The sequence below is a fragment of the Neophocaena asiaeorientalis genome, unplaced genomic scaffold (genome assembly GCF_003031525.2).
Source record: "Neophocaena asiaeorientalis asiaeorientalis breed wild unplaced genomic scaffold, Neophocaena_asiaeorientalis_V1.1 scaffold130, whole genome shotgun sequence".
NCBI lineage: Eukaryota > Metazoa > Chordata > Mammalia > Artiodactyla > Phocoenidae > Neophocaena > Neophocaena asiaeorientalis.
The window spans coordinates 8,501,326-8,513,983 of NW_020173397.1; the positions used below are offsets into that span (position 1 = coordinate 8,501,326).

General features: G+C 38.7%; 1 protein-coding gene across 1 annotated transcript in view; it reads left to right on the forward strand.

The window, feature by feature from the left end:
* SHQ1 (SHQ1, H/ACA ribonucleoprotein assembly factor) overlaps nucleotides 1–12,658 on the forward strand; it is an 89,301-nt gene that overhangs the window by 29,589 nt on the left and 47,054 nt on the right. The window contains 3 exon segments of the mRNA XM_024746985.1: nucleotides 1,446–1,600; nucleotides 3,849–3,902; nucleotides 6,305–6,428. Coding sequence (XP_024602753.1) covers nucleotides 1,446–1,600; nucleotides 3,849–3,902; nucleotides 6,305–6,428 — 333 coding nt within the window.

Genomic DNA, 12,658 nt, shown 5'->3' on the forward strand with positions numbered 1-12,658 from the left:
TTTAAAATTTCTTTTGATTTTTATTTATTTGGCTGTGTCAGGTCTTAGTTGCGGCATGCAGGATCTTCATTGAGGCATGTGGGATCTTTTGTTGCGGCGTGTGGTCTCTTCGTCGCAGCACATGGGCTTCTCTCTAGCTGTGGCGCGCGGGCTCCAGAGCACATGGGCTCGGTAGTTTGCAGCACGCAGGCTCTGTGGTTGAGGCGCGCGAGCTCAGTAGTTGTGGCCCACGAGCTTAGTTGCCACGCGACATGTGGGATCTTAGTTCCCCGACCAGGGATCGAACCCGCGTCCCCTGCATTGGAAGGCGGATTCTTAACCACCGGACCACCAGGGAAGTCCCCTGGAAATGATTTTTTAAAAAGCATTTATTGCTGGGAGTGGGCAAGATATATGTGTAGGAAAGGGAACTTCTATCCATGACCATTAGAAAGGAGAGTTGTAGCCCTTAAATAAAGTATCTCTTAAAAACAGGTAAACTTTTTGACCCAGTAAATCTAAAGCCTCCAGTATCCAGTGACATATGATATAACATTTATTGCAGCATTATTAGCAGTGACATAAAGCTGGAAGCAGAGTGAATGCCCATCAGTAGGGGGAGTGGTTGGATAGAGCATGCTACACCATGGAGTATTCTACTCCTTTACAAAATTAGCTAAGTACCAAGTGACTTGGGGGGATTTCCTAGAGGTATTGTTGAGTGAGATAGGCTAGATGGAAAAAAAAAATCTAATTCTCTGGGTGGGGGGGACAGTATCAACTTGCTTGTATACACATTTTTGTGTCTGGTTGTAAAGAAAAATATGAAGTGATATATACTAGATCTTTTTAACATAGGGGAGGCAGTTGATAAGGATGGAAACAGGGTGCCAAGCAAAAGGAGAAAAGGAAACTTCCTCTTCCCACAAGTCTGATATGTGTGGTATGGTCACATTTGCAGATTTACGTAAAACTTTGTTTCTCTGTGTAAATAATATTTAAAAAATGCGATGCCCTTAAAATTGACTAATACATGGGAATATTTCCGTTTCTTTGTATAGCACTTTCACAGTAGATAATGAATATTTACAGAGTGTTTCATTTAGCTTTTATATGTTTTCCGTTGTCAAAATGTAATTATCTTAGAGTCAATAACTCTGTCATTTAGCTGCCTTGAGTACAGAACAGTGTAGCGGGAAAAGATCAGGGGCTGGGGGGGGTCTGGAAATAAGGAATAGATATTGTTTAGACATTTTTTCTTTTTTTTTTTAGCTCTACTAGGATTTAAGCAAATACATAACTCTTAATAAAACTGTGACGTCTAGTTAAAAAGTTGTTTCTATGTCCAGAGTTAAATAGCTTTTTTTTTCAGCTTCTGTAATCCAAGTTATAATTTTGACGGATCTTGTGCAATGAGGGTTTTACAGCACGTAATGGAACTAATTTTTAAGTGCATTTTATTCTAGTGTCTTTTTCTGAAGAAGAGAAATATCAGCTGCGGAAATTTGTCAATAAATCTTACCTGCTGGACAAGAGAGCCTGTCGTCAAGTGTACTACAGTTTGATTGATATCCTTCTGGCATATTGCTATGAAACTCGTGTCACCGAAGGAGAGAAGAATGTAAGTGCATGTGTGTCTGTGCAGGTTGGCATAGACTGTTGTATGGAGTAAACTGTATTAATGTCATGAGTGAGACCAGTCGTGATTAGTTACTTAGTGACGCTCTGGGCGGAGGTGCACAGGTGTGCTGGTGATGGGTACCAATAATGTTTTTATTTGGTCTTTTTTTCTTCTCTCTTGGCTTTAGTCTCTGCCAAATAGCAGAGTATGGAAGTAAAGCTGAGGGTAGAGAAAAAGGATATCCTGAGCTCTCATCTCTTTTAGGAGATGAACTGACCAAATGAGAGGGCTGTTGCTACGTGACACTTGACATTGGCAAGGGGTAAACTTTACTATAACCATTTCTAGTCTTTCTCCGACCTGTCCGTTAACAGACGTAAGGTATAGTATTTTATAAAGAAAGGAATGTGACACGTTTATCTGCAGGTGTTCCTCAATTTTTTTTTTTTTTTTTGCGGTACGTGGGCCTCTCACAATTGTGGCCTCTCCCGTTGCGGAGCACAGGCTCCGGACACACAGGCTCAGCGGCCATGGCTCACGGGCCCAGCCGCTCCGCGGCACGTGGGATCTTCCCGGACCGGGGCACAAACCCGCGTCCCCTGCATCGGCAGGCGGACTCTCAACTACTGCGCCACCAGGGAAGCCCTCAATTTAAATAGTGTGTGTACTTCTGAAAAATTATATGTAAATCAGATTTTAAAAACCTGGATTGTATCTTTTTGGTATTCGGTGAAATCCTATTGTAAAAGTAAATCCTTTTGTAAAGTATGTTGTTTCTTAAATGATCTTTTTTAAAAAATATAGACTATACTGTATCTCTTCTTAAACCACACTTGATTTTGTAAATGAAGAGTTAACTTCTTTCTCACCTATGTCACTGATTGCATACATTTAAAACAAGGCTGGAAAACAAAACAAAAAAACTTTCCAGTTAATGTGTCCCTGCATCTGTATATAGTAGTCTTTGCTCAAGGGATTATTTTTGAGCTGTGCATGTGCTTCCCTGTTTTTCATTTATTTATTTTATTAAAAAATTTTTTCAATTGGAGTAAAAGTTGATTTACAGTGTTTCAGGTTTACCACATAGTGATTCAGTATTTTTATACATTTTATTCCATTTCAAGTTATAAAATATTGGCCATATTTCCCTGTGCTGTACACTATCTTTTTGTATTTATTTTATACATAGTAGTTTGTACCTGTTAATCTCCTGCCCCATCATGCCCCTCCCCCTCCCTCTTTTTAAATTACACAAATAATTCATATCATTGTAAAGAAAAGTACACATAGGAAGAAAATAATTAAGATTTCCTGTCATCTCAGCCATCGGAGGTAGCCACACTTACAAGGTGATGTTTCTCTCCTAGGCTTCTTTTGTTGTGTATGTGTATTTACTTTGGGTTATAATGTATATACTATTATTTAACCTGCTTTTCTCACTCACCGTCATAGCATGAGCATAGTGTTAGGATAAGGATTTGATATGGGCCAAACGTTTTGCTGCTGGGATTCTGAAAATTTCAAAGGTGACTTTTGAGATTTGGATTTGTCTCCAAAATGAATATTAATGAATGTAACAAGGGCATACTATGACTGAAAATGGATTTTGTTTCCGCTCATCTTTTTAGAATACCATAATCAGCGAAAATGTTTTCATTGACAAAAAAGTGCTTCATATTGCTTGAGAAGATGAGTGAGAGTGTTTAGTTATGCACGATATAACTTCGCATTTTTGATTTGATTCTTGGATTCACATATTTGAAATCATGAAGTCTTGCAACTTCAGAATCTTCTCTAGAATGCACTTATTCTCACAGGCATTCTCTGAAAGGCCAGATTCTTGAGCAGCTATCTAAGTGCCAGAAAGAGCACTTCAACATTATCTTTGAGTCTTTTGGTAGATTATTTATAGCATATTTGGGAGGCAGGTAACCTAGTTGAGAAGGACAGAAAGTGAGCACGCATTGCTTTGCTTTAGTTTCAAAGTCCTTGCTTATGTGTTCTTGTGTTCTGGTACTCTTATCAGTGCAACAGCTTTACTTTATAAATTTCCAAAGTAGACCGAAACTTGCCTTTGATCTCCTTGACATCAGTAAAGCCATTATTTTCCTGCAGTCATAGATGCTTCTTAGGTTTTACATATGTCAATACTATTTATATACTAGTTGAATAAGTGGATATATTTGCTTTAGTTTTGAATGACTTTACCTCTAATGTGTCACTATTCTTTTCTTCAAAACAAATAAAGGTTGAATCCGCGTGGAATATCAGAAAACTGAGTCCAACACTCTGCTGGTTTGAGGTATGATTGTCAGTTGCAGTTGTTTAGATTTTGTTTGTTCAGAGTTATTTTTTTGTTGTTATTAGCTCATTTGGGGTAATTCAAGCAATTCCTTAACTTTTTAAAAGTGATAGCTTTATTGTACAAAGTTTTTTTCCATCTTTTTAATAAAACTGATTTTATTTGTTACGTTTACTTTAATCATAGTATACTAATAAGGCCAGCTGTAGGGTATCTTGGAAGTTTGGAGAAGGAATGGGTATACTGTCCGTTGCAGGAAGATGTTGGGTTGAGTTTGAGGCATGTATGTAAGTCAGCATATATTGGGGCTCAGAGCTCAAAGATGGGCAGAAAACCTAGGTGATACTACTGTTAAGTGTCACTTACCACCAGAAGCTGTGCTAATAAAGCTTTTGTGTATATTACTTCACCTATTCCTTTCTATTGAAGTGTGTGAGGTAGAATTATTGGTATTTTACAGATGAGGAAACGTAGATCATATAGCTTAAATAACTTATCCTAGGTCCTACACTTAGTATGTTTACATCTGATAACTCTTATAATAGAGTAATAATTGCTTTTATATCTATTTTGTAGAAAATAGTTGTGTAGGGCTCACCAAATATAGCAAAGAATGTTATCTTTAAATTTACTAGTTTGGGGACTTCCCTGGTGGTCCAGTGGGTAAGACTCCGCGCTCCCAATGCAGGGGGCCTGGGTTCAATCCCTGGTCAGAGAACTAGATCCTGCATGCATGCCACAACTAAGAGTTCGTATGCCGCAACTACGAAGTCCGCATGCCACAGCTAAGAGTCTGCATGCTGCAACTAAGACCCGGTGCAGCCAAAATAAATAAATAAATATTTTAAAAAATAAAATAAATAAATTTACTAGTTTTGAACACACTGTTGTCCATCAAAGCAGAAGCTTTAAAGCAGTGTTTATTTAAACAGTTGATCATTGCATCATCTATTAAGGCAACTAGTTTTGTTTCTGTTTTTTTTCCAGTTTGAATCCTAGACAGTGTACATTTTAAGTTGGAAAATCAAAGTTGTTTCATGGCATCACTTTATTCAAATAATAGATAACATGTAAACAGGAACTGAAGCACTTAACTTTAGCAAAGAATCTTGCTATTCGTGAATGTCCATGAACCAACAGCTTGACCCGTGTCCTCTGCTGGGAGCTTGATGGAGAGTCAGAATCCCATTCCAGACCCTCTGAGTTAGAATCTTTAGCAAGATCTCCAGGAGTTCATATGCATATTTAAGATGGAGAAGTGCTGTTCTCCAGACTTCCCTTGAGTTCTGCATATTTCCATAATCAGCATATAATGGAGAAGCTGGCTTTCGTAATAATTGCATTGATTATTCCAATATTGAAAACAAAGTAGTTGGGGACTAGATAATTTCATAGTTTAGTTATAAAAGTCTGCATGAAGAGATCCACCTATTTATGATTTTATTTTGACATTTTTATTGCTTTTGAGATAACTTAGAATTGCCAGACATGTAACTAGCTCTGTCAAACTTCTATAAATGTTTAGTTTTTTGCCAGAATTTTTTAGAAATTCATCATTCCTTTTTAGATATAAAGTATCCTCTGTTGGGTACTCAGTATTCATAATCAGATCACTCATTTGTTAAGGATGAAAATACATGGAAGTGATATGTACTCCCTTACTTTTAATTTTATATTTTAATTTTTATATGTGGGTTACATTTTTAATGCATTTTAAATCAAAACCGAATTAAAAAACAATTTTGTGGAAAATTGCCTTTGTTTAGTGTTTTTGGTAAGTTTTGCATTGTTAGTGGTATCATTACCATTAACCATTACCATTCAGGATAAAGCCTTTTTTCCAGAAATGAGTAGTTTTCTCTTTGAAAAGTGAAAGCAAATTACTGAAGTAAATACCATGTATTACTCATGCCTAAAGCAAAAAAACCCAAAAAAAAACACAAAAAATCAAAAGAGGGGGAAGGGGGAACTGAGAACACACTTCACTAAAGAGTTCTATATTTTTCATCTGCATTATCTCGAATGGTCCTAAAAGACAAAAACATGAAACATATATCATTTAGAAATGTCTTTTATGTGCATCTGTATTTTGTTAGTGCCATGTGTTTTACATTCATATTGGTAATTCTTAAAAGACTTTTTAAAACTTTCCTGCTACGTATGTGATTTCTAAGGAGCATTTGTGATACGTTGATAAAGTATGAGAAATTACAAAGACTGAGATAAAAATTTTATTGTAAGGTTTACAGAAAGAGTCTCACTTCATGGCTTTGTATTTGTCTTCCACTTGGCTTCATGTTGATCCAAACTTAGTTTTTAATTGAGAATAGTTTTACATTTCATTGTGTGCTTTTGTTTTGTGTAATATGGAAACGATTACTCATTTAAATGATACTTCACAGACTTGGACTAATGTTCATGAAATCCTGGTGTCTTTTGGAAGAAGAGTTTTGTGCTATCCACTTTACCGCCATTTCAAGCTGGTGATGCAAGCCTACAGAGACACTATAAAGGTGTTGCAACTAGGTAAGATGTTATTATGCTTGCAAATTTGAGAGTGAAAAGTTAAACACTTTTAGTCTGTGAGGATATAATCATGATTTTTGCTTTTTTTTTTCCCATACAAAAAGAAGTAATGAAAATCATCCCATCCAGCCCCTTTTCCTCCCAGGTATTGTATAAAGTAATAGTCCCTCCATATAGGTGTATAATCACACAGAGAAGTATGGTACTCTTTTCAGAGAGGAGTGGGGAGGGTAAATAGAGACAGTTTTCCAAACCATCTTGTGTTATAGTAGATTGTAACGTGCAGTATTTCTGTGTCATTCAGGTGCCTATAATTTTCTAGGCATTATTCTAGGATTGTGAGTATAATAATAAATAAGTTCCCTGCTCCTATGAAGTTTATGGTTTTGCCAGGGTGACGGATGGTAAGTAAGTAAGCAATTCCAACATTGAGTGAAAAGTTCTCTGCTGGGGGAAGGAGAGTGATCATAGGAGGGGGCATGGAACCTGGACTTGGGAGATCAGGAAAGGTTTCGCAAAGAAAGCACAGCTACTCCGAGGACTTTTGACTATTGCTATATCAAACCCGAAAAGACAGATATTTGCTATTTTTAAGGATGTGGCAAATTCTAAGCTCTGAAACAAATTCCGAAGTGCCTATAACAGCATCATTGGATTAAGTATATAGTTTCCAAGGTAATGACTTTGAAGGGGCAACATCCATTTGCATGTCTTAATTCTGGCACATTTATTCGAAAGTCACTTGCTGTACTTTATGGTCGTTTCTTGTATTTTTCCTCCGAGAGTCTTATTTCTTTGTCCTTAGATAAAAATGCTTCTGGGGGTTTAGTTTTCAGACTTGAGGATAAGAAGGAGAAAGAAAGGAAGAAGTTCTTTCCTTTATATCTAGGTGACTTCATTGACTTAATGGGAAGAATCACATCTCTAACGTTTTGTCCCTCCTGGAGGTTTATCTCGGTTTTTCTTTGACTTCTGTGTAACCTATAGTCTTCTTGCTCTGGGGGAAAAAGTCATCTTTGAAGTAGATTCTTTCAAAGTAGATAATAATTGTAAAAGTGAATCATGGTTAAATGGAAGATACTTTTTTATTAATCCTGTTGGTTCAGACTGGCCATATTTTATTTTAAAGGATTGTTGATTATAGGATAGCAGAGCTACTACCTTTGAGGAATCTGTCTTAACAGTGGGAAACAAACTGCTTTGGTTGTTTTTGTTTTTGCATGTTCTTTCTTCTTGCCTTCTGTCCAGGATATTTTTTGAACTGCAAAAATTACCTTGAAAAATTAATCTACTGTAAATGACTGTTGAACTTGAGTTACATCACAGTTAATTTCTTGTTTAAGTCATGCTAGATTATCTGCGCATCATTCATAGATTTAAACAGTGAGAATGCAGGTGGTGATTATCTTGTTATATCGTGGCTTCGAGATGGAAAACTGGCGAAACCCCCATGTGCGTGTGCGTGCACACACACGCGTGCACACACACCCTCTTACTAGTTACTTTTCATTCTGGGAAATAATCTAGTTCTCTGCATTTTTATTTGAAAAGTAAGCAGTGCTGTGATTCATAACCAAAAATAAATTTGATTGCCTTGACTTACACTGTAGTCAATTACTCAGAGTTTTAGTATGTTGAAATTGAAACTTTAGACTTAACTTTCCATCATTATCTATCTGACAAAAAATAGGCTTATCAGCTGTGTTGTAATAGCAACAGAAAAACCTGAGGTAGCACGCTGAAAATGAATACCAACCCTCTATAAATCATGCACAGTATGTTCTGTGGCTAATTTAGGTTGTGGCTCGTTAGTGCTGAAACAGAGAGCTGGATTGTCTAGAGTTCACACCATAAGCTAAGGGGATGGCAAGTTCTGGATGAGGATTGAAACCTTTGTTCATACAGGTGGGTGACACTGGGATGCCTTTAATGCCATGGAAGAGTCTCAGTTGTTTAGACACCTTATAATTTAAGTGCAGGTAGCTCTGGTTTAGCTTTTAATGTTTTCCAAGAATGAATTCGTGCCTACTTATAATTCAGAAGAGTGATCACACTTTTATTATAAAGGTCAGTATAGTGCTTCCATAGTTGAAAGTAATAAATAAGTCTTGCCCCAGAAGAAATACCAACCTCAAGTGAAACACGCTTCCAGAACCAATGAAGGAAGGCTGGTGTCAGAATCCACAGAAGATTGACTGAGAGCTAAGTTTTTAAACAGCCATGAATTTGCTTTTCGTGACTTCACAGAGGCCTTTACAAAGATTCTTTACTGGGCCTTTGGCTATTTTCAATTTTACATTCTCTCTGCTGTACCTTCCCCACCCCGGAAGACTGTACATTCATCTCTCATCGTTACCGTATGTCTCGCTCAAATTCCCGCAAGGCCAGAAAACCTACTTTGTCCCTGTAAGTGTTATTTTAGTGCTTAACATAGGGCCTTGCATGTGGAATTGCTCTCCCTGAATTGATATTCTTGGGGCACATGATCATCCCCATTTTTCTATCTGTTCCTGTCTCTAGCAATTTTCACTTCCTCCTCCTTGTTCCATTCTTTGGGGAAGAGTGGGAAGAATCCTTCATGGAAGCATCACTTAGGTGCTGTTACTCACTGAAAAATCAATGAACAAAAGGAATCAAAAGAGAGCAGCTTTTCTAATATGTTTTAAGAAATTTTATTCTCTTTAGAAGTGACATAGTTTAGTATTTGATTATACGTTGTTTATACAACTTACCGTTTGTACTCCTGTCTACGTTTCATTCAGCTTTCTAAAGGGATTCTTTACTCTTCTTTTATACTCTTGTGCCGCTGTTGAACATATAATGTAACTGTTAGATTGAAAGGGCTAAACTTCAAGGGGTAAAAGGGGAAAAACTTAATTTTTTCTCCCCGTTCCCCCCTTTGAGCTCATTCTGTGGAGTCTTTCTTTGATTGTTTCTGGATGGAATATGTATCCTATAAATATCACATCACACACGTATATCCTATAATATATGATATTCTGTAACTTTTTCTATTGCTTTAGATTATAAGAGGAGTCTGATTTCAGTACTCAAAGTGTTTCCTTTGAACTTGATTAAAAAAATAAATCTTGCCTTCCCCAGCTCGGGCCTGCGTCAGGTTGGGAAGCCAGCAGTGGCGAGGGGCCCGTTGCCCTGCTGCACAGCACTGCTTGCTTCCAGAGCTGCCCTCCACTCGGCCGTGGGCTGTTCCTTCCTGCTTCTCCCTGGGGGCCTGTGATCAGGTTCGGGTCAGACACCAGGCTTTATATCCCCACAGCTTCTGGGCCAGGTAGGTTACGTTCTTCAGGGTTCCCCCACAAAACCCCCTTTCTCTTGGGGGTTTAAGGTGGTAGGAAAGTACCTTCTCCTCTCCCTCCTGAGTGCTGGTAGAAACCCCATAGCGCTCCAGCGACCTTATCCGAAGAGACTTTCTGGACCTCTTTACACTTAAATTCCCAGAGGTGAATATTGTTCTAAGGGGTCATAAATCAGTTTTTGGTTAGTGTCTCTACAAGCTTAGCACAGAGGGTTTTAGCATGTCTTGTTACTATATGGGAACACTCGATATCTCTTTTGTCCTTTGTGAGCCTTATTGGAAGTGAGTCAGAGAGAGTCCTGCCTTAACGTGCTAGCACAGTAGGCATTCTAGCTGCAGCGCCCTGTTGACTCCTTTCCGTGTGCCAGCGCTAGGCTCAGTTCCTCATTTCATCCACACTGTCTTCCTGAGAAGTCGGGATTTCTGTCTCCATTTTGCAGATAGAAGACAAGCTCAAGGAAGTTCACTCTACTTGCCCAGGGTTACCCAGCTAGGAGTTGGCGGAGCCTGGACTAGACGCCTAGTCTGTCTGACTCAAAGTCTGTGCCCTTTGAAGTGTTGAAATAGTTATAGTAAAGGAAATTATATGAAGCCAGGATTCACTTCACAATAATCCACAGTGGGTCGGGGGAAAGTGGGCAGGGTGTGGAGGAAACAAGGCTGGCCACGAGTTGGCACTTGCTGAAGCTGGGTGATGAGTACTTGGGGGTTCACCGTCCTGTGGTCTCTCTTTGTACATGTTGTGATCTTTGTTTATTTATTTAAGTCTGGACTCTTAACCCCTATACATCTGTGTTTTACATTTATTCACCGTTTTGTAGAAAATGCTATACTTTTTGTTCAGACAGTTGTATACATTTTTTTGGCTAATGAAAACACACATTTGAAGGTAGTATTATTATTATTTCTGGTTCTGTTTTGTTTTTAGGGCTAACCAGAAACCTGCCTTTCCATGAACATTTGGGGTCTGATGCCTAGTGGCTGCATGGCAGACCATAACCTAAGAAACAGGCTTCTGGAGATTAGTTATTGTTACCAAGTAAAAACTGGCATTACTTCATACAATTAATAACCCTTACATATTAGTCTCACTGGGCTCAATAATCAATTTTTCAGAAATGACTGCTTTACTAACCTCCTCTGTAGATAGTTGTAATAACACAATCAATGTGAAAGAAAAGAACCACAGCACAGGACTTGGGGGCTGATCTTTTCCTTTAAGGAAAATGATAGTTCAGGAAACTGAGCTATGGCCAGTATGTTGTGTGAGCTCTGAGTCCTCACGCAACCTGGAAGATGAGTTTGTTTTTAGTGTTTGAATTCTATTTAGTCAAAAGTCCAAATGCTGCTTTTTAATTGAATTGTAAGGATTACTGTAACTTGAAAACTAGAAGATGAAATCACTAGGAGTTTTCGGTGTTGACATTCATCTGTATTTCATTTTTGTGGCTTCTCTATTAGGGACATTTTAAGGAACCATTAGACCTTTTAGTTTTTCCTCAAGTGCATTATGTAAAATGATTTTGGGGGTTATTCAACAAGTGTTGGTTGAGCACTTGCCATGTGAAGATGCTGAGCTGGGTCTGAAGATCCAGGAGCGAGCAGGAAGGATGCGACTCGCACTCACAGAACTTAAAATTCTAATGGGGGCCCTGGAATAACACAGCTACCAGGTTTAAAAAAAAAAAAAAATTACATTCGTAATAAGTAGCTCAAAGCAGAAATACAGCGGGCGAAAACATAAAGCCAGGAAAATTGGCTGAGCTTTAAGTCACGTAAGACATTGAACCTCCTACAGAGGGGAGCTTCTGCCTTATTTGACTTCAGATTATCGGCTCCTCAATTTCCTGTTGCTCTGAAGTACTTGTACATTGGTTGATGCGTCCATCTATTTACTCATTCAGTAGGTATTTTGTCAGTACCTACTAAAAAGCTATTTATTACGTACAAAGCACCCTGTACGTACGAAGAGCAGCAGAAAGCTGAATTAGATTCCTGTACTGTGTTTGGGAGCACCTGCGTGAGTAGGGGAGCTAGGATGTCCATCACAAATGTAAAATACAGGGTAGGCAGTGGTGAGCACCTTACACGAAATGCCAGCTAAGTAGTTCAAAACAGGGAGGGGTGACATTTCATTGGGGATCAGAGGAAGCTTCATTTGGGACATGAGATTTGAATTGGCACTTGAAGGGTGGGTAGTATTGGACATAGGAGTAGGAGAAGTGTTCTAAATATTGTGAGTGCGGGGCATGAGGCAGTTCATAGAGGAGCATGATTTCATCAGCGAAACTTGCGAGTTATAGGCTCTCTGACCCTGAGATTTGCTCTGCAGCCTCTAAAACTAGTTGACAGTTCGTTTCCTACCTGAGTCAGCTGGTCTCCAGAACTGATTTCTCTGCTTCCCTAATATGATCACTTAATTCCCTGCTCCCCAGCCAGGAGATGATAATTCTTTCTGTTTTCGTCTTCATTCTAAATTGGGCTCGAACTTTTCATTTCCTAGTCAATTCCCCATCACAAAATGTCTCAAAGAATGGAACAACTGTAGTGCTTTCAGGAAATTTCAGTAGCGTGGAATTCAGATCAAATATTGAAGTACTTTTGGTACCTGCTTTTGCTGACTGCTTACTTGCCTACCAGCTAACCTAAGAAAGGAGGGGCTTCTGAGCCCTGGTGCGTGGGAGCTGCAGCTGGAACGTGTGTGGGAAAGAGTAGGACTCTGCTGGGAGGTCCCCATGTGCCAGTCTTTGGCCTCACTCTCCTGGGTTTCTTCCACCAGGCAAAGCAGATTTCTTTTACTCACACCTCTTCATCAGAGCCTAAATCTGGGTTCCCGGTCTTAAATTGGAACCTTCTTGGTATCTATCTGTATTATTTACCCTCAGAGCATTTGTGGGTTTATACGTACACTTTT